This window comes from Alligator mississippiensis, chromosome 2, assembly GCF_030867095.1.
Source record: "Alligator mississippiensis isolate rAllMis1 chromosome 2, rAllMis1, whole genome shotgun sequence".
Classification (NCBI taxonomy): domain Eukaryota; kingdom Metazoa; phylum Chordata; order Crocodylia; family Alligatoridae; genus Alligator; species Alligator mississippiensis.
In genome coordinates, this window is record NC_081825.1 from 285,169,849 (window position 1) to 285,190,522 (window position 20,674).

The following is a 20,674-nucleotide window of genomic DNA, read 5'->3' on the forward strand; positions in this document are numbered from 1 at the left end:
TGACTTCTGTCAACCACCACCCTCTGGGTCTGACTCCAGAGCCAATTCCCCAGCCAGCAGATCGTGGTGGACCTGAGGCCACTGTTGGCCAGTTTCACCAAGAGGTGATCGTGGGATACCAGATCGAAGGCTTTTTTAAAGTTGAGATATATGACATCAATCTCTTCCCCCTTGTCCAGGTGATAGGTCACCTGGTTGTAAAAGGAAATGAGATTGGTCAAGCACGACCTACTTACAACAAACCCATGCTAGCTGTCCCTCAGGGTGTTGCCATCGGCCAGTCCGTTGAGGATGGCCTCCTTGATGATTTTTTCTAAGACCTTCCCCAGGATAGAGGTCAGGCTGATGGGCCTGTAGTTTGCCAGATCCACTTTCCTCCCTTTCTTGAAGATAGGCACCACGTTGGCCTTCTTTCAATCATTGGGCACTTCACCAGAGCGCCAGGGGCTGAGCTATGATGCTAGCCAGCTCCTTGAGTACTCTGGGGTGTAAATTGTCAGGGTCGGCTGACTTAAGGTGTCCAGCCTCTCAAGCTGTTCCTTCACAAGGTCAGCATTGATGGAGGGCAAGGAACCACCCTCGCTTAGGTGTCCCTGTCCCGTAATGGGTAGGGGTGTCCCATGGGACCTGTGAAAAACTGACGCAAAGTACCCATCTAGCAAGTTGACTTTTTCCTGGGCGTCAGTCGTCAGTTCTCCCTTTTGGTTTAGCAGCAGTCCAGTGTTGCCCTTGCTTTTCCTCTGGCTCCCCACATATCTAAAAAAGGACTTTTTATTGTCCTTGATACTTGTGGCCAGTTGGAGCTCCACAGTAGCCTTGGCTTTCCTGGTTTGCTCCCTTCAGGTCTGGACCAGTGCAGAGTATTCCTCCTTGGAGGTGGATCCCGTCCTTCATCCTTTGTACGTCTGTCTTTTTAGATGCAGGACGACCGCCAGTTCCCTGGAGAGCCAAGGGGGCTGCTGGGCCCTCTTGCTGCCTTTCCTTCGAAACGGAATAGCCTTAGCATGTGCATCTAGGATCATTCCCTTGAGGAGCGATCACTCTTCCTGGACTCCCCTCCCTTTGAGGTCATGGTCCCTCAGGGCCTCACTGACAAGTCTCCTGAGCTTGTCAAAGTCAGCTCTCCTGAAGTTGAGGACCTCTGTACTGCTGACTGACTTGATAGCTTTTCAGCGGATGGTGAAGGTGATCAGCTCATGGTCACTCTGACCCAGCTTCCCTTCGATCATTAGGTCACTAATTAGGTCGTCCCCGGTTGCCAGCACCAAGTCAAGCAGCGCTTTGCCTCTTGTTGGCCCATAGACTTCTTGAGTCAGATATAGCTCATCCACACATGTGAGGAAGCTTTGCAACTGTTCAGATTTGGCCAAGCGCTCTTCCCCCGAGATGTCCGGGTAGTTGAAGTCCCCCGTGACAATCATGAACCGGGAGCGTGCAGCCTCAGCCAATTCCCTGGCAAACTCCTGGTCAATCTCTTGACTTTGGGTGAGAGGTCTGTAGTAGACTCCCACCATTGTATCTCCTGTGCCGTGTTCCACACGGATTTTAACCCAGAGTGTCTCTAGTCGTCCACCCCAGGTGCCGATGCCAGCTTGTAGGGACACATAGTTCTCCTTGACATAGAAAGCTACACCTCCACCCCTTTTGTCCACTCGATCCCTCCTATACAGGGTATAGCCGTCTATACCCATGGTCCAGTCATGGGTGGAGTCCCACCAGGTCTCCGTTATCCCTATGACATTGTAATTATTTGTGTGGAGCCGGAGGACGAGTTCCTCCTGTTTATTCCCCAAGTTCCTGGCATTGGTGTACAGGCATGCAAGTGTCCCCTTGAAGGCCCTTGCCTTGCCTGCAGCTTGCTCTAGGGCTGGGGCAGGGGTAGGCTCCCTTAAGTGCCTTGGCTTGCTGGCTTTGCTAGGGTTGCTCAGCGGTCCAGCAATGGCGGTAGTCCCCTGGCGGGCTTGGTTTAAAGCCCGGTGGAGCAGGTCAGCCAGTGTGGCTGAGAAGAGCCTCCTCCCCAGCAGAGAGAGGTGGAGGCCGTCCGTTTCCAGCAGCTCACTGCCTCTCTCACCAAAGAGCGGACTGTGGTCATGGAAGCCGAAGTCTTCCCCATGACACCAGTGCTGCAGCCTTTGGTTCACTACCTGTATCCTCCTCTCCCTCACAGACTGTAGCCCAAAACCAGAAGGATCAAGGAAAACACCACCTGTGCCCCCATCCCCTTAAGCCCTGCTACCAGATCCCTGCAGCGCCTCATGACCTGGCTGGGAGGGCTCCGAGCTGTGTCATTGGTGCCCACATGGATGAGGAGCATAGGGTAGTGGTCAGTGGGCTGGAGGAGATTAGGGATCTTCTCTGCAATGTCTTGGATATGGGCTCCTGGGAAGCAACAAACTTCCTGGGCCAAGGGGTCAGGGCGGCAGATTGCCCCCTCCATCCCCCTCAGGACAGAATCTCCCACGACAAACACTTTGCATTTTGTCTTAGGGAGAGCGGGGGTGATAGCTACAGTTGAGCCTGTGTTGCCTGCCCGGGTGGGAAGGGTCTGGCAGTAGGAGTCTATCTCCTGCTCGCAGTCTCTGATGGCACGCAGTCTCTGGACTGTGGCCTGGAGCTCCAGCTGATGTGCCAGAGACCCCACAAGGGGAGGTGGCCATGCTCCCGGGCCCCAGAGCCTGAAAAAGTGACAGGCAGCCCCCGCAGCTGAGAGCCAGAGGCTCCATCTACATGGAGCCCAGAACCATGGGCTCGGTCTGGGTGGAGGCCTCTGAGGTGTTGGGGGGGCCTTTAGAGTGACAAGACTATAGCCCATCTAAGATTGGGATCTCTCATCCAGTTTTAAAAGTCACAGAATCAAGGTATAGTTACAGTTCCCTTAATTATCACCACCAGGCTAGCAAAGCAGGAAGAGACTAGTCTACATCCTGACTTTTTGTTGTTCACACCTCAGAAGCACAAGAATATACACTTGCCGCAATGCCTATCTAAATACCCACAACCGGACAATATAGATTCTCACCTATATCAGCTGAGAGACTTAGGAGGGGGAGGTAGCATGCAGACTGCCATCAGATCTTTAAGTGTGTACTTCCTTAATATCCCCTCTAGTCTATATCTTATAATTATAGGTGACTTATTTTTATATAATAAACATTCTCTGATTTGATTTTATTCCAGTTTGCTTCACTGAAACATTTGAAACTGAACTGAACCACGTCTCTTATGAACTGGAAAGGTGTCAATTAGCTAGGATTTAAGTCCTTACAAAAGATATGCTTCTGGAAGGGAGGATTTCTTATCTCCTTCCGTCTTATTTCCTTATCTCCATAGAGGGCTGCTTGCCACCATCCTGTTTTTATTTCACAGTGGTTTATGATCTTCACTGCTGCTTTGTTTCAACAACTTATCTAAGAAACTTAACAGAAATATATCGTATTTTCTTGCAGGCCCCCGAAGATGCACATTTTTATTTTTTTTTTTTGAAAGGCAGACTAAAGAAAAAAGATTTTTCCTTGAAAATACTAGTAAGTAGGGTATTTGCCCAGGGAGAACACGGGTGTGCGCACACGTGGGTGTGCACGCACGCGCTTGAGGGAAGGGAGAGCAAAATATTGCAACTGCTTTGTTAACCCTCTAGCTGCAGGATGCCATAGGCACTGTTGCCTGAGCAAAGCTGCTTGGCCCCTCTTCTCTTCCCTAGCTGGGCTGGGTGGGCAGCTGGCTTCTGCAGCATAAACCTCTGCTGGAGGAAAAGCTGTGTCTCCAGCTGCCTGCTTGGGAGCTGCCGAACCCCCCCCCCCCCCCCCCCCGGGGTGCAGCATGTGCAGTATTACTTTCTCTTTTCCCTGGTACAGGTTTGAGGTGCAGAAGCTGCTATTACCACATATCCCTGCTTAAAATGCACACCACAGTTTCCAGCAGCTGACTTTTGTGGAAAAAAGGTGTGTGTTGTATGTGAGAAAATACAGTATCTGTCATAGCAAAACTACATCTAAGGTGTATGGTTACATCAGCCACTGCTACTAACTTTTTTAAACTTATGAGATCTGTTTTAAGGCCTTCTTTTGTAATATGTTCTTACAGGTCTTTTGCTCCATTTAGTTTGATCCAGTTTAGCTGGGCTTTTTAACTGGTTTCTTCCCTTTGCTAACCAAGCTAGTTATCATGTCTTCTGCGAAGGTTCATTCTGCGGCCACTCAGAAAGAGGCTTTTGGGGTCTCCTGCTTCAGCCACACTTCTGCAGCTTGGCACAGGCCCCTTTAAAACTGGCCAGTGCTGGCAACAAGAAATTATACACTTCTGCTTTACCATTTTCAGTTAACAAGAACACACTATTATTTTAATAGGATTCTTACTAGCTACAAGGGCTGTGCAAGGCTTCAGTAGCTGATTTGATTTGGAGGAGTTCGGCCTGATTCGGAGGCCAAAGCTCCAAATCCAGATGAAATCGGGAGACCAAGTAAAAGCTCCAAATCGATTCAAAGCAAACGAATTGATTTGGAAAAGCTTCGGAAAAAGATTCAGCCAATTTGGGGATTTGGCCATAGACTAAACAGGGAGCTGACAGTTGCCTCCATCTGGAAAGTCTGTTGGGGTTGGGGGAGGGAGGGATTGGGGCTGGAGCTGGGACTGGGTCAAGCTGCCCAGCCGGATCGGAGGGGGAGATGAGGGTGTGGCAGTGCTGCTGCCACCTGCCCAGCTGGGGCAGGGGGGAGAAGGGGGGGATGCAGGCGTGGCTCGCTCCAAGCAGAAGGGGGCAAGTGGTAGCAGGGCAGAGCCCCCCCTGCTCCCAGCGGAGCCGCGCCTACATCCTACATTTTCTGAGCCGGCTGGCAAGCAGCAACAGGACTGAGCCCCCGCTCCCAGCGCTGATGCGGGTGTGGCAGAGCTGGGAGTGGGGGCTATGCCCTGCTGCCGCTCACAGTGAACCGCACTTGCATTGCACCACCCCCACGCCGGCTGGGCAAGCAGCAGCAGGGCATAGCCCCTGTGGCTCCCCCTGCCAGGGCAGAGGCAGACACAGCCAGGGAAGTCACGGGAGAAGCCCCCATGGCTGCCCTGCCTAGCCCCATCCCCCACGTGGCCCCAGCCTCCTGGCACTTTAAAAAAAAAATGCCCCGTGCTCACTGACTGCAGGAGCACTGATTGGGGCCTTTGGGCACTTGTGGCAGAGCACCCCCCCTTCCGTGCAGCAGCAGTGGGGGGCAATGGGGATCACCCCCACCCTCCTGCCTGGCACCCGTGCAGCAGCTGCCCCATGGCACAGGTGAAGCGTGGCTCAGCAGGGTGCCGCACTTGTCTGGGAGCTGGGGCGGCTCCACGTGTCAGCCAGAGCTCCCCGTTTGATTCTCCAGCTCTGATCATTCTCCCAGCTCTTCCTGGAGGGTGCAGCCCCTGGATCTGCGTACAGGGTTTCAGCAGGCTGCTGCTGCCGGCTAGGGAAATAGCTCAGAGCTGCCGCCATCTCCAGCTGGCAGCAGCGGCCTGCTGTCATCCCGGGGCAGCAATCGAAGAGTTGGGGGAAAGAGTGGGGAGCTGGGGAATTGAACCAGGAACTGGGGGAATGTTCAGGGACCTGGGTCGATTCCCTAGCAAGGAATCGAACAGAACAGAACTGAGACCAGGCCGACACAGCGCTCTCCCACGCTCCCACAAGTCTGAGGATATCTGTCTTGTCCTATGCACAGCATCAGCAAAGCTCTTTTAACTCCAGTTTTAAGTGAGACAGATGATGTTGGTGTGTGTGGTGTTAGAATGGACCTGTGCAGGTGGGAGAGGACTCTTAGCAGTGAGAAAATATACAAGTCAGCAGATGGCCTTGAAGGTAGTCTTCTAGACAGATTAAGAACTAAGAGTAGGTATTGTTACCCAGTGTCTAGAACCAGCCTACCAAAGCACCATGGGAAGTATTAAAACTTCGTGGGGAGCAAAGTAATCTCCATTCTTAACCCTTTAGTGTCATACTGTATTTACCTGAATCCAAGATTAGGTTTTTCCCCTTGTTCAACATTGCCGCTGCTCCACCCAGCTCCACGGGGCCCCCCCAAAGCGCGGGGTCCGGGGCAGTTGCGCCAATTCACCCCACCCCACCCCAGGGATGGCCCTTGCTCTTAGCAGTCATCAGCCTTTAGCCTGCAAGCTGGATCCAGCCCACAGAGTCATTAGGTCTGGTCTGCAAAGCTGAGGGGCTTTGGTGGTGTTCTGGAGGCCATGAGCTTTGCCCATGCTACAGACAGGAGAAGTGGTGGTGGTGGGAGCTTGCCTATGCCACAGCTGGGAGAAGCAGCAGTGGCAGGGGCTAGATCCTGGTACCAGCCTGCCTCAAACCAAGCTGGGTCATTCCAGCCTGCCACTAAAAAATGTAGCTGACTGCTACTCTATGGCATTGGTAGGGTTGCAGCTATAGCACTCCACGTAGCTTAGAATACCTGAGTTCCAGAAGGAATTCACATACATGAAAGGGCTAGAAAGAAGGTCTTGTGGACAAACATTCAAAGAAACTAATATGAATAGCCGGATTAAATGATGTAATATTGGGTGAATGTAGGGCAGGATACTTAGGGGCATACAAAGGAGCAGTGGGGTGAACCTGAGGAAAGGAGAAGTTAGGCTCAATAGCAGGAAACATTTCCAGACAATAAGGTTTATTAGACTCTGCAGTTGTCTTTCACAGGAAGTGGTGGAAGTCCCATTGCTTGAAATGAACAAAGCAATGGAAAATTAGGAGTAGGGAAATAATTTGTGTACTGACACAAAGGGATGAGATGAACTTAATAGGGCCCTACAATCTCCTGTTTCTCTGATTTGCCCCTTTATATCATGTTGATTGCTTCCTATGCACCAAATATTCTTTTCTTGTTGCCTTTCACATCTGATTATGGATCTTTTGGATCTTTTTCCTATAAGCTCTGAATGGTAATAGTTAAAGACCTGGATTGTGGAAAATCTGGGGATATGCACTAATGTTACCTGGAGTTGTGGAACCTAGGATTCTCAGAGAATCAGGCCCCACTAACCTTCCCAGTAGATAAAGTGCACTTGTAAGAGCAGTATTAGTTAATCTGTGGTTTGTCAGCTGCAAAAGTATAGTTCTGCCATTTGACTGCTATAGCAAAGGAAGCATGAAACCAAGAAGAAAGCTGTACATTAACATGTTCAACACAAGTTTTATTCCATGTGTTAGTAAATTTAAAGAGCCTAAGATGAGGTTAATTAGTTTTGATCTCTAGTATGGCTATGATGGTAGGGTGGGAGGCAGAGCCATAATCAGAAAATGATACGATTCATAGATTGCATCTGTTTTCATCAGTCTCTAAGTACTTGCCCAGAGTGTGCTTCCCCTACAATATAACCTGGCTCTGCCAAGGGATATTGGAGTCATTACAAGGGCCTCACAACACAAGAAACCACTGAAGAGCTGTGTTATCCAGTTGCAGCCATAGGCAGGTAAGTAACTACAATACCATTCCACAGACTGGAACTTGGCCAGCACATGGGAGCTAACCCACTGATATTGTAATGTGGGTTATCAGTAGAACTTGCATTCAGGACTCAGCTGAGGAATGGACTCCTCCCAGCTGAGCCAAAGCCCATTAACTTAGTAGCAAAAGTTGGCTTTTCCTATTAAACCGAGCAGTCAGTAGCAAGGAGTGTTGCATACATGTTCTAAGTTAGACAACAGGTCTCTTCTTGTGAAAAGTGATGTGCTATCTTTAACGACCAGAAATGGCCAGGGTCTCTCAGAGTCCCCATCTGATTATGGAGTTCATAGCTTCAGTAGCATGGTGTCGCATCAAGAAGGTTGCCGTTTGAATCATCAACATCAGTATCCCTAGAAGTCTCGCATCTCAGCACAGATTCGGCTCACCCCTGCTTAGCTAATGGGGTCCTGAGAGGTCACAGCCCAGAGGAGTAGGGCTGCATAAATTTGAATACGCTATTTTTGTTAGCATGGAAGCTATACAGGATTTTGTTGGTATCTGGGCAACTGTTTCTAAAGCATCAAATCCCAAGTGGGAGGCAGGAAAGGGTTCTTTTGACTCCAGAACAAAGGGCTTCCAAGTATACTTACAGCTCAGAATTCAAGATTTCTTACAGCTGCTGTGCTGTGCTGCTTCTGTCCGTCGTGCACTCTGCAAACACTGTGAAAAGATAAGCGAAGGCAGCATCCAAAGTAACAGCGGGGACTCATCCAAAAACAATGCAACCCCGGAGCTTCCTCTTTAGAAAGGCACAGTAGAGGAGTAAGCAGAGCATTGCCATTTGGGGCTGAATAATGGGCAGAGGTTTGTGGAGAGCTGGTACATCTTCCCGTCTGCTGGATCCAGCTAGCTGCATTTCCCCCCTTGGTTCTGAGAACTCTCAGTTCACAGTTGCATTTCAAGAAGGGAAAAAATTAATGGGACCAGGGACACCATTTCCTGTAGTAATGCATTGAAAGTGAAAAGATAACAAGAGCTATGCAAAGTCATGATGGCTGAGCGTAGTAAGAGCTAAGACCTTTTCAGTTGGGAAGCACAACTCTGACTTTGTTACTGTGCAGTCTGGTTGCAAGGCCCAATTATTAAAGGTCCATACAATGGATGAGCTGTGCACAAAGTTCCTGCTGATCCCAGACAGGTATGATGAGATGCATTATTTGCACACACATAGTGAGTCAGAGCAGCTACTTCATAGTCTGGCTGGTACGGAGCAAGAACCTGGATGAATTGGGTACTAGCCTGTGCCATGATGATTGCCTCAATATCCCAGGTGTGTTGGCCAAGATAGAGACTTCCAGAGCTAAGAACAACCAGATACTGAATAACGTAAGTCAAAGGGTGGAGGCTTTGAAGCTGATGACTCTAACAATTCATATCCTTTGCAGATGGGGCACAGAGGGATGTCACATGTTCAGCAGAGCCCTGCACAATTACCAGTTTTGCACTTACAAATACAGAGATGTGGATTCAACAAGGTCTGCAGGTCACATGGCCCACCCAGTCTATGGAGCTGTAGCCATACAGCCAAGGTATTCAAAAGAGTTTTTAACAATGATACAGAATTACAGAATCATTGCATTAGAAAGGACCTCAGAGCATCGGCTGCAGCCCTCTAAACCATCTCTGTCCAGTGCTTATTCAACCCCCTCTTGAAAAGCTCCAACAAATGATTCTCCAGCTTCTCTGGACAGTCCGTTCCACTGCCTTACTGTTCCCACAGTAAGGAAGCTTTTCACTGGGAATATTTAACTCATTAGAAATGTTATGTGATTTGACTACCTTTAAAAAAATCTGCTTTACATTTAAAAGTTATTGAACCCATGAGTGAGTCAGCAAATGAATTTCTCCCCATTCCCCCACCTTGAACAAGGCTTGTAACCTCAGGTTATGTCTTGGACTTGGATTTTCTGCTACAGAGTCAGGACACTGCTGTCTGCCTGCCAACACTAGTAAAAGGGAAGGATGAGGGGGTATCAAAGCTAAATCAGGATTTTAACATACGATGGTAGATAAACATGGAGCCAGAACTGCTGAACCTACTCTGATCCCTCTGCTTCCCGCATGCACAAATGGTCTCTTAATAGCTTAGTTATTATTGACTCTACTACTTTTACCCAGTATAGCATTTTCAGTGGTTCTCACCTGATTTTCCAAATTGTCTGGATTATCTGAAGGCTGGCCAGCGTGCTGCAACAAAGAACTAGTTAGAACTATTATTTCAAGTATGTGAATGGATTTCATTAAGGGCTTTGACAATAAAACATCCATCCACTTCTCTGGTTGCTTTTACCCCAAAACAGCACAAGCCATCCGACCTAAACTACTATATCACTGTTGTCCATATTGCTACATGAAATATCACTGAGAAAGTAAGCATTATACAACCCTATCTCTGTCTCTGCCCAGCTCAACCATCCCAGGTGAAGGCCTAATGGCTCCAGGTTCTGGCAGAGCATGGTGAAGACATATGGTTCACAGAGGATAAAATGTTCTTTTGCTCCCTGTTGCTAATTTAACTTGGGGAGTGGAGCTTTAGCTCAAGCATGCCCAGTGATTGCAACTCTAATGGACATTATATAGAGGGAGAAGTAAATGTTTTACAGCCAGTTCCTGAAACACCACCCCAAAACTACCAGTCAGGCCAGGGAGATCAGGGATCCCCTGCTCCTTTACCTACTTTGGGATGATGCCCTGCTTAACAAGCAGGAGGCCCCATTCTAAGTTTTAAATGGAAAACGCAATGAATACGTTCTGGCACTGTAAAGGGAAAGTGACTTTACATAACCCCCATCTTTGCTGCCTGCATTGTTGGTCTGCACCGGTTCATGCTTCTGTAATGGGCAGTGTTTAGCATCTATTCCAGTCTTGCCTCCATAATGGATCGCATCCTTGTCTCACTGAAAGCAGTGGGAGCTTGGGGCTGATATGGGATCCAGGTTTTAGCTTATGACATTTCCTTTTGGGGAGTAGCCAGAATGTGAGCAAAGCTTGTTTGGGTGTGAAAGATGGTGGGTTCTGAGCAGACCATTTGGCCTCAGTCCTTCCCTCTGTGGCTAAATGGTAATGCTTAACGTGTGCAATAACGGGTTTCTGGAGGGGGAAGTTTCTTAAGCATCCTGGGTCAAGTTGTATGGTTCTAAATAAAGAAACAAATTCCCATTGGTTTCAATAGCAGTTCACCTAAGGGAAGAAGTATTCATTTTTGCCTTGCCATAAGCTCTTCCTGATATGCTAGTTCTTTTGACTATGTACCAGGTAAGGTCATACAGCAGCCTCCTTCCCCCTGTGACATTGATAGTTCAGTGCCAGTGGAAAAACTGTGTGAATGGGATCTTATTCTTTCTTCCTGAGACTTTCAATACCACATTTATTTTGTTATATTTATTGGAATTTACACTTGCTAGTAGAGCACTTAGATGCTCCCAATTCATTTTCCTTTAACTACCTTCTCACAAGGTCTCAGGCCCCAGCCTCTCTCCTGCTATGTGAGCCAGAAGCTGTTGGTGAGACTTTCTTTACAGCCTGAAAGTGCTGCTCTCTGACCTTGTGGACTGTTGTTTAAATGCAGCAGTGGGCTCCATCGTGTATGGAGAAAGCTGCTTCTGTAGCTTTCACAGGTCTGACTGGTAGAGGAGGAAAACAGACTAAGGAAAACACAACCCAGGTGTGCTCCAGGGCACAGGGTATAACTACAGCAACTGGTCTGCCCTTCTCTCTGCAAGACCCAGAGAAACAACTTCTTCCCAGATGATGGTACACAGCTTCTCCGGAAGCAAAGCTTCTATCTGAGAGAATAAAATCCTGGGGCTGACTTTCACATGTGTTCAGGTTCAACAACTCAGGAGTGTGACTTTTGGTCAGATCATTTGGCTCTGACAGTTTCTGTGTTCATTATTAACAGAGAGCTGAAATAAGCGGGCTTGGATTCTATATCCCTGTCTTGCCAATCTGGGGTTTATCTTTAAGCCTACAACTGTAGCCTTTTTTTCTCACAGCTGGAGACTGATAACAGATGGTTCTTGAAGAAAAGGCACCAAAGACACTAATCCTCAGCAGACATCATTCTTTTTGTAACTGTGAGTTTTAAAATACTTACTTTTAGGCTTTCTTCTAAAATGTTACCTTGGACTTTATTTCATGGAAATGATGCTAGATTTTAAAGATAAATGTAGCATATTGTAATTAACATGGTTTACTGTAGCCTTCTTACATCAGAAAAGACATAATTTAAAAACCCCCAAAAGTAAGAACAGGAAACAAATTAACCCCTTTTGGCATGACAGCAAGCAGTACACAGTGTGCACATTTGGTTTCTGAAACTTGTATATGTTAGTGAGACAAGCCAAGCTTTTAATGAAGGGAAGGGGTTGACATAGGCTGTATTTCCATGCAGCAGAGGCTGGATCGAGGAGGAAGGGCCTATTACATGAAGGTCTGATTGAGATTTGAACTTTCTCAAAATCCATAGGATGTTCTGATGTGATTTTTCAGCACAGGTCAGTCTCTGGTTATAGTGGAGAGTCCTCTCAGTTCCTGACATTTGTCTATCACTTCCATTTCATGGTGGCATTGACTTGAGGGGGAACTGAACTGGGGTCCTGCTTTAGGCCTGGAGGGCTGAGTTGTCTTTCTTGGCTACAGGCTGTTAGAAAGCAATCAGTATCTAGCTTGTGCAAAACAGATTTAAGATGATGCTTTGTGTCAGTTTCCTTTCTTCAGAGGGGACAAAGTATTTCCAGGAGTGCCATGAACAGTAGCTTGCATGCCATTTCAGAAGTCTAAATGCTGTTAAAATGCTAAGCACATGGATTGGGAGCCTTGTTTATCTAGGTCTGGCATGTTGATTTGAGGAAAAGGTGATGCAACACAATAATCTGCTAGTGTCAATAGCCGTGTCTGTTACAAATAGAAACCTCAGACTGTAATGTGGAGCAAATCTGGATCTGCAATTGTAGCTCAGACCCATTTCTAGTCATACCGTTCCCTGAGTTTCTGCACTGCATTTTCTTCATTTTCATTGCTAATTTAATTAAGTTCAAGCTTCACTTCAAAACAACCTGTCTTCTGCCTATGCTTATATCAAAGACCTCATCTCTTCCTATATCCCACGCCCATAGGCCAAGATTCCCACCTGTCCAATCCCTTTGCCTTCCTTACCAAACTCCCATCTGCCTACCTCATTTCACATAATGAAGAGCATGTTTAGCAAATGCCCCTCCTCTCTTCCTGCAAAAAATTTGTGACCCCCTTATCTGCCTGCAACAAATCCCCTATAGAACTACATGTTCAAGCCTTGGTAACTCATATTAGACTTTCTAATCCATGTCTTTGTCAATTAACCGATTTTCAAATGTGCTGAACACCTACAACTTCCACTAAATTCAAGGTACCCAAATTTGTAAATATTTGGCTAAGCATTGTGCCCAGAACTACACAGGATGTTTATGGACAAGTTCAGAATAGAATCCAAATTTTGATAGTACAGTGAGTCTAGAGAGTAAGGAAATCTGAGATAGATGAGAGGGGAAAGGACTTTTTAGGCAAACCATTTAAAACACTTGACTTTATGCTAATATATATTTCACTTGAGCAAGTAATTAACATTTTGGATAAAACCCCCTCTGCTAAAAAATGGAATGCCCCATCTGCAATCATAATGCAAGAGATCACATGCTCCAAAGCTCCTCTGGCAACACCAGGGAAAATCGGAGTTGACAGTGACATTTTTAAGGCATGGGGAAAAGTTGAAATAAAACCCACAAAAATAATTCCAGACCCCCGCCCCTCACCCCGCCACAGTGCTACCCAGTTGCAAAGAAACAAAATCTAAAGGCCATAAACAAACTTTTGTAGCTCACTTTGGATTTGCTAATCCAAGTTTAACATCAGCTGCTTGGAGAGCCCTGGTTAGAATGTGTTACATACCCCCAGCTTTTCCTGACAACAGATCACCTTTGAGCAGCCTTGGCTACAGCAGTGGTTTCCAAACTCTGACAGATCGAGCACCACCAATTTAAAATGATACAACCTTAAGTACCACCAGCAAATTTTTCAGTTCAGCCTTAAGTACCTCCAGCAAATTTTTGTCATATAAAGTAATTATAATAAACTTGTTAATGCATATCACTGACAGGTTGTCTGCGTACCACAGTCTAGAAACTGCTGGGCTACAGCTTGATTCCTCTGGTGTGATACTCTTCATGCTTTTGAAATCAACTTATAGAGATGGTACATTAGATCCAGACTATACCTACCTAAACCCTTGATGCTAAAGGCCTTGGTTCTGCAGTTGCCTTCCCCTGCCTTTGCAAGAGAACAGCCTTTCAGAATTTAGCATCGCTAGCTTTGTCCTACAGAGACTTGACACAACTGCCCTTTTTGCTTTATTAAGCCTAACAGTGCAGCTGCAACTGGCCCTAATTGGCATTTTTGACAGCAGCCTCAACAGAAAGGTATGAGAGTGGAGGATCCATGGAAATAAAACTCCCATTCATTCAGCTCCCTAGAAAGGGCCCCCTCCAGTATGCGGCTGAGGTTGAGTGCAAGTCAGTGCAAGGAAAACCCGTGGTGCCATTGCCTAGGCTGTATCTATTCTGTGAATAAATGAAGGACTTCTGTTTCCAGAGCTGAGAGTCAGCATTTTTACAAGTACTAAACTCAGTTTAAAGAACAAAATGGGAGCTAATCAGTGTGTGGTCTGTGTAGTCAGGGTACAGTTTTCCTCTCTGCATTTGGCACTGGAGTCTTGTTAACTGCCTGCATGTTCTGTGAGCTGTCAGTGACCTCAAGCAGATTGAGCCAAAGAGGCAGACTAGGCCTGACTTTGTTCCTATGAAAACAGAAATGGCGCAGCAATGAACCTGAGTTCATGCCAATAACAATGTATTGATGGGAGTCTTTATTTATACCAAAATTAATTATCCAAGAGCCAGCAAGAGGGTCATCCATGGAGAATGAGGCAGCACTGCCCTCATTTTAACGTCTGTACACACCTGCACGATGAGAGTTTTATAACAAAAGTGATAGTTAGTTCACCTTCTCCCCTGTAAGTTGCTCTAATGTTTTGTTACACTCACAGCTAGGAAATCGTCTTATTTCAAGGCTGAATTTGTCTAACTTCAGCCTCCAATCACTGCATCTTGCCATGTCAGACTTGAAAAAGCCCCTCTACTCTCAGGTATCTTTTCCATGCACAAGTACTTACTTGTAGCTATCAAATCCCTTCTCAATGATTAAACTCTGTAGTATTTCTACATCTCTCCTGAAGTGCAGACACACATACTAGATGCTGTTTCTGTAGCAGTTCTACCAAGGAAGACAGAGGCTTCTTAAGTTTATCCGTGCTTTCCTGCTTCTCTACTTGATTCCAGCCTGATTATGGGAACAGATACAAGAACTGCCTCTCTCAGCCTACAGTCTAATGAATCTTGAATAATTTCCTTCTGCTGGCCTACATCTAAGGATATCTTACGCATTTGCATTTGCTTCAGCTTAGGCTCAGGTCCAACTCTCACAGAAAGATCCAATGGTAGCCTTTGCATGGATGCTAATGGAAATTTTATACGGATTCTAGCTATCCACATTTCTCAAGCAGCCTGGAAAGGGCACCCTTGAATAACTGTTCTGCTAGGATTTGGGGGAATTTTGTGATACTGATCAGCTTCAAGAGGAATGCCTTTTCCATTTATGGTCAGGAGCCAGACAGCTCCTGGGCAGGCCATCAGAGAAAACCCCATTAATATCAGTGAAACTAGGCCATGTCCTCTTTCCCTGTTCATACAGCACAGAGCCATGTAGAACTGGTCAGGTAAATCTTTTGGTCTTTTGACTCATTTGAAATCATTATGGAAGCTGCGGATGGTCTAAATCACTGTTCTCTCCTCCTGACAGTGAGTGCTTATCCCCTGGGACAGCATGTCCTTGTTCATGTTGATGAATTACTGAATCTGTGTTTTACTGAGAGAGTGGTTTCTTATTTCCCCTGTTTTCTGTCTTCTTCTAATGTGTCCCATGCTTTACCCTTCACTGCTAGTATTTTTCATGAAAGATGGTATAATTTTTTTTTTCCCCCAACAGGTTACATTTTTAAAAATAATCACAGAGGAAAGGGCTGGTTTTGATGGATCTCTGTGAACTGAGGGAAACAAGTAAAAGTTTCATGAAAATACCTCAGTATGTAATGGCTTTGGAAAGTGACAGCCTGGTTATTTAAAACATGAATGTTCAATAAACCTCCAAGATGAGGGTGTCATAAATATGTTGATATCATAAACTACTCACATTCTTCTTATAGCTCATCACCAAAAACATTGCTATTTTTTCCCTTATTTTTTTTATTTCTGAACAACTTTTCAAAGCACTAGGCGTTGTCCCCACCCATGTGGTCTTGCCCTTTGGCCCAGAGTTATGTAGGTGGGTACTCTTCAGTGTATTAAAGAAGAAGAAAGGATCTATGTTGGTTAAAACTAAATGCTTTACCTTCTAGTCTAATTACCTTTGCATGTCATTGTTCCCAAAATAGTAGGAAAGATGAATATTTAGGGGAGGAGTCCAGTAGTGTAGATTTTTATGCTGCTGGTAGGGGCAATAGCATTGATTTTGGGTAGTTCACTGGATTTTATTACAGGGACTACATGCTGTTATTAATGAGGGAACTAAGGAAAAAGCAAATGTTAATTAGCTTGAGCAATTACCCTTTTGTTTTGTTTTCTGGAAGGCATTTTCGGTGACCTCAGTCTAAGAATAGATATTTTTCTCTCTGTTGCATCTAAGACTTCTGAAATGTAACAGCCTTTTATAATATCCTATATTTATCATGTATGCAGTGGAGTTGTATTGTTTTTTAAATGGAATTCTGCACTGTGGGAACTCCACAGAATCTATTCAGCTGAAGCATGAAAAAATTACATCCCCTTGCTCTGTGCTTTTCCGTTTCTCTACCAAAGTTTGTTAATGATAAAGAGATGTGTGTTAAGCATGGATTTTTCCTTGCACTCACTGACCTGGGAGGGTGCAAGGAAGCTGAAATCAACTCCATGGCAAGAATTATAGGCTGCCTATACACATGCTTGGAGATGGGGCAGGGGCGCATTTTAATTAGAGCGATTCTCAGAGAGTCACTCTAATTAAAATGCCACAACATCATGTGTATTAAGCCCCCACACAATTAAAAAGGGCTGCAGGATGCTTCAACTGAAGCTCATTCAATGAGCTTTGGTTAAAGTACCCCAGTGGCTATTTTTAAACCTGTGGGGTCTTATACACGTGATGCTGCAGTGATTCTAGAGAGTTCTAATTAGAATGCATCTGAGCACGTGTATAGGCACCCTTAGGTGTCAGAGCAAGAATCGACAGCTCATCTGCTGTCCTCTGACTGTGAAGACAAAGCCAGGTGGAAAACCAGGGCCTAGATGGCAATGATTTGCATCACTGGCAAAACAGGGTAAGGTCTATGCCTTGCAGAGTAGACAGGATCACTACAAAGAATGAGCCAAGATGTGTGTAGAATCCATGGGGATATTCCATGGATCTTGGGGAATCCACAGGTGGAGGCCCAGAGCTTCTAAGACATGTTCTTGGGCCTGAGACTCTCATGTGGGTAGGTGGGTTCCAGTTCTGTCAGAAAGCCGACATTGGCTTACCTAAGAAAATCCCTGTTAGTTTATCAGGAGGTTGAGAGCAAGGAGAATTATCTTTCCCTGGGCTCTGCTCCATTTTTGCCTAGCCACTCCTAAAATGACAGCACTTCAAGTGCTTGGCAATTATTTAAAGGAGCTTCTACAAGGTTTGGAAGGATGAAGCTGTTAGGTCAGCTCCTTCCTCCCTCTCCCTGAATCTTGGCTAAAGGGAACATCTTTTCTTCTACTTCTATTCCCTCCACTTTGAAAAGGAGGATAAAACACCTAGGCCACCCTCCTCAGATCTCACTGAAGAGCAAAAGCAGCAGACGAAGGAAACGGATAGATTTCCAAATCTATTGCTGCTTTTGCTCACCTGCATCTCCCTGTCAGCCTTTTTTAGGAGGATTATTTTAATAACAGCATGATTCCATTTGAGTTTTGTACAGGATTGAGAAGTTCTCACTTGTACCTTTGAAAATATGCATCACATCCCTGCCACTGCCTAAGAGGACAGCTGCAAAAATAAAGTGTCTTGTTCAACCTGCACCCCATTTAAATGAAAAGCAAGGCACAAGGAAAGGGTAGTTCTCTTGCGGTCTATAGCTCTCAAATAAATAGATCATTTAGAAATTTCAGATGTTTGTATTTCCATTTTGATCATATCTGCTACTTGTTTATTTAGGTGTATTTACAAATATATTCACCCATAAATCCTAGGATATGCATGCTGTATAATACTTCTTATAAAATATGGTGTGGAAACACCTCACCACAATGAACTATAAATAAAATATATGTAAAGTGCCAGATATAATCCTTTTAAAAATATGTTCTAATTAAAACCAGTGTTTTGCCCAACTCCCTCCTGTGCTGCGTTAACAGCTCTTTATACTGATACACGTTCAGTATATGATGGCCTGTTTGCATTACACAAGCAGGAATTGCTTGGACAACCCCCTAACTCTTCAGCTTCAAGTCCAGTGGCTTCAGGAAGTTTGGCAAGGGCAGATCCTCCAGTGCCTCTGGGAATTGTTCGGGTGATATGGTCCCGATTAAGATGCGCATAGCACTAATGAACAGAGAGGGGGGGGATAAGCCTGCCAGCCACTGATATCTGTTCTCTCCCAAGAGTTCTTGCCAAGGCTGCTGATTGTCCAGCAATTGTTGTTTCATTGGAAACTGGAGCTCCTGAGGCATGAAGAGGAAAAGGGAGTCCAGTGAGAGCAGCTTGGTGCGCAGGTTTACTGCTGGGGTCTGGGAAATCTGCTGGAGCAAGATGTCCAAAGGGGTGTTCCCAGAGCTGTCATGTAAGCAAGGCGAAGCACCGTGTCCCAGCAACAGGATTAAACACTCAGGTCTCACCAGTTCACAGGCCACATGCAAGGCAGTTTTACCACCCTCCACACGGCTGCATCCACTGCAGTCCAGGTAGCTAATTCGGTCGCTTTCTGGGAAGTCTCTGATGGCTTTGAGGATCCTGAGCAGGATGTGGATGCGGTTATAACGAACTGCCATGGCCAGGTGAGGAGCCAGTGACTGACAGCAGCTGAAGCTGGGGCTGGGGATGGCCAGAGCGCTCTGGGGAAACTTGTTCAGCAGGTACTGGGCATAGGGCTGGTGGTTATGTACCAGTGCATAGAGGAGGGCCTCGGAGGGAGAGTAGGTGCTCACCTTGCCACCTTCCCAATGGAAGGCCTCCATTGTCCTCATGTCCTCCAGGAGCCACACTGGCAGCAGGTCCCTCACTGCCTGGTAGAAGGCAAAGGAAGATTTCTTGCATTGCTTCTGGGACTGGGACTGGGCCTGGCGGCTGCTGTAGCCATTCAGCCATTTGACATTCCAGGGCATGGCGGAGCCAGCGCCTCAGCGGGGTGGTCTCGCCACCTTGGCAGGAGCCCGCATTCGCCCCGACCTGCGGAAACGCTTTCTGCCAGAAACACAAAAGCGATTGAAGGAGGGGTCCAGACCGTCACCCCCCACCGCCTGCCCAGCCAGCCCGGGGCCCGGCCATTGCTCTCCCTCCTCTCCTCAGTGAAAGCCGGAGCCGGGTGGGTGGCCTCTCCCCCCTGCTCCCTGTCCCAGGCAGGCTGCTCCTGCTGTCAGCGTTGGACATTAACCCTGGGGGGAAGGGCTGCCACGAGGCCAGGCCGCGGGCTGGGAGTGGGAAGTAGCCCCTGCGCTCCCTGCCTCGGCCCCGCGCCCCTGGACCCCTCAGCTGGGGCACCCGGGACCCCCTGGCAGGGGCGGCTCCTGCTTCCTGGGGGGTAACGCGGGCGGCCGGCGGGCAGCCCCGGGCTGCGTGCGAGGGGCGGCGGCGGGGAGCCTGGTGCCGCCGGCTGGGGTCGCGCCTCGCTGCCGCCCCGCAGGGTCCCCCGGGCGGCAGCCGGGGCTGGGTGCTCACCTCGCGCTGTCCCCGGGCGGCGCTCGGCTGCTCCACTCCGCTCCGCGGCGGCGCCCCCGCCTCTCCCCAGCCTCAGCCCCGGTCCCAGCGGCGGCGGCGGCAGCAGCAGCAGCAGCGATCTCGCCTGGTCCCGGCCGGAGCCGGCGGTGCGCGAGGGGGCGGGGAGGGGCAGAGCCGGCGCCGCGGCGGCAGCCAAACCCCGGCGGCCGCGGCCGGGCCCTTTTATTCCCCGCGCCGCAGCGAAGGTCGGTCAGGACCGGGGAACTGTCCAGCGGGCGGCGATTGGCGGCGGCCGGGGCTCCCCCCGCTCCCATTGGCCGCTGGGGGGGGCCGGGGCCCTGCTCCATTGTAGCGTCACTGAGGCAAAGTTCCAAGGAACTTGTCTGGCGGCGTCGGGCGGGGCGGGGTGGGCGCTCGGGCGGTGCCGCTCCGCGGGTGGGAGGCTGCTTGGGCTCGGCCCAAATCCTCCCTGGACGGGCCCCGGGGAGCTCTGCCCCGGCCCCCCCTTCAAAGGGGCCTCGTGCCTGGCGGAGCTGAGCGGCACCCGGCGGGTGGCGGGGGAGGGGGGAACGGGTCGTCCCGCGGCTGCCCTTGAGCTAACTTTGCCCACGCACGTGCTCGCAGCTGCGCTTCTTCATCCGGGTCCTCCCGCAGCCGCGGGCCTGTGGCAGCAGCGCCAAGGCCCGGGGGGACGGGGCCGGTCCAGGGCGGCAGCGAGAACCTTGGCTGCTGGCTTCACCCCGCGGTATCCGGCGCTGTGCGCCGCAGATAAGGGCTTGGCAAAGCCCTGGGGGATGGTTCTGCTTCAGTCCGGGCTGGGCCGAGCTGCTGGTGCCGGTGCCGGTGCCTTCCAGCCCCGCTTCGCCGGGCTGCAGGGCTCGGGGCTGCGCTTACTGCTGAGGCAGGATCATCCCGAGCCCAACTCTCCTGTACAAGGCAGTTCCAGGCCTTGCCCTTGTGCTGGGGGTTCAGTTCCTGCCTTAGCCCTCAAGGAGACTTCTGACTTGTTCCCGTTTTGCTCTGCGTCCCCCCCCCCAGCACGCTGCTGTTGCAGTCACGGCCCTTTCACCCCTGGAGAACTTGAGAAGACTCTTTGGAGCCTGCTAATGCCATTCCTTATTGGGCTGGAGGGTGCAGTGCTGACTGCTCGGGTTTCTCTGCCCACCAGGCTT

General features: G+C 48.4%; 1 protein-coding gene and 1 long non-coding RNA gene across 2 annotated transcripts in view; one reads left to right on the top strand and one right to left on the bottom strand.

Moving 5' to 3' along the window:
• Nucleotides 1–6,694: 6,694 nt before the first annotated feature.
• LOC109281672 (uncharacterized) overlaps nucleotides 6,695–20,674 on the top strand; it is an 81,176-nt gene continuing 67,196 nt past the window's right edge. Inside the window, exons 1-2 of the long non-coding RNA XR_002088409.2 lie at nucleotides 6,695–9,010; nucleotides 11,477–11,557. This is a non-coding gene — a long non-coding RNA (uncharacterized LOC109281672). The remainder of the gene's footprint in view (nucleotides 9,011–11,476; nucleotides 11,558–20,674) is intronic.
• On the bottom strand, nucleotides 11,658–19,846 carry ANKRD9 (ankyrin repeat domain 9). Its single transcript, XM_059723247.1, has 2 exons — nucleotides 19,503–19,846; nucleotides 11,658–19,028 (listed from the first exon to the last, which is right to left on the bottom strand). Exon 2 carries the CDS (start codon nucleotides 18,947–18,949, stop codon nucleotides 18,059–18,061), a length of 891 nt encoding a protein of 296 aa, XP_059579230.1. The 5' UTR covers nucleotides 18,950–19,028; nucleotides 19,503–19,846; the 3' UTR covers nucleotides 11,658–18,058.

Coding starts and splice junctions, on each gene's coding strand:
- ANKRD9 (XM_059723247.1), bottom strand. CDS start 18,949: ATGCCCTGGAATGTCAAATGGCTGAATGGCTACAGCAGCCGCCAGGCC.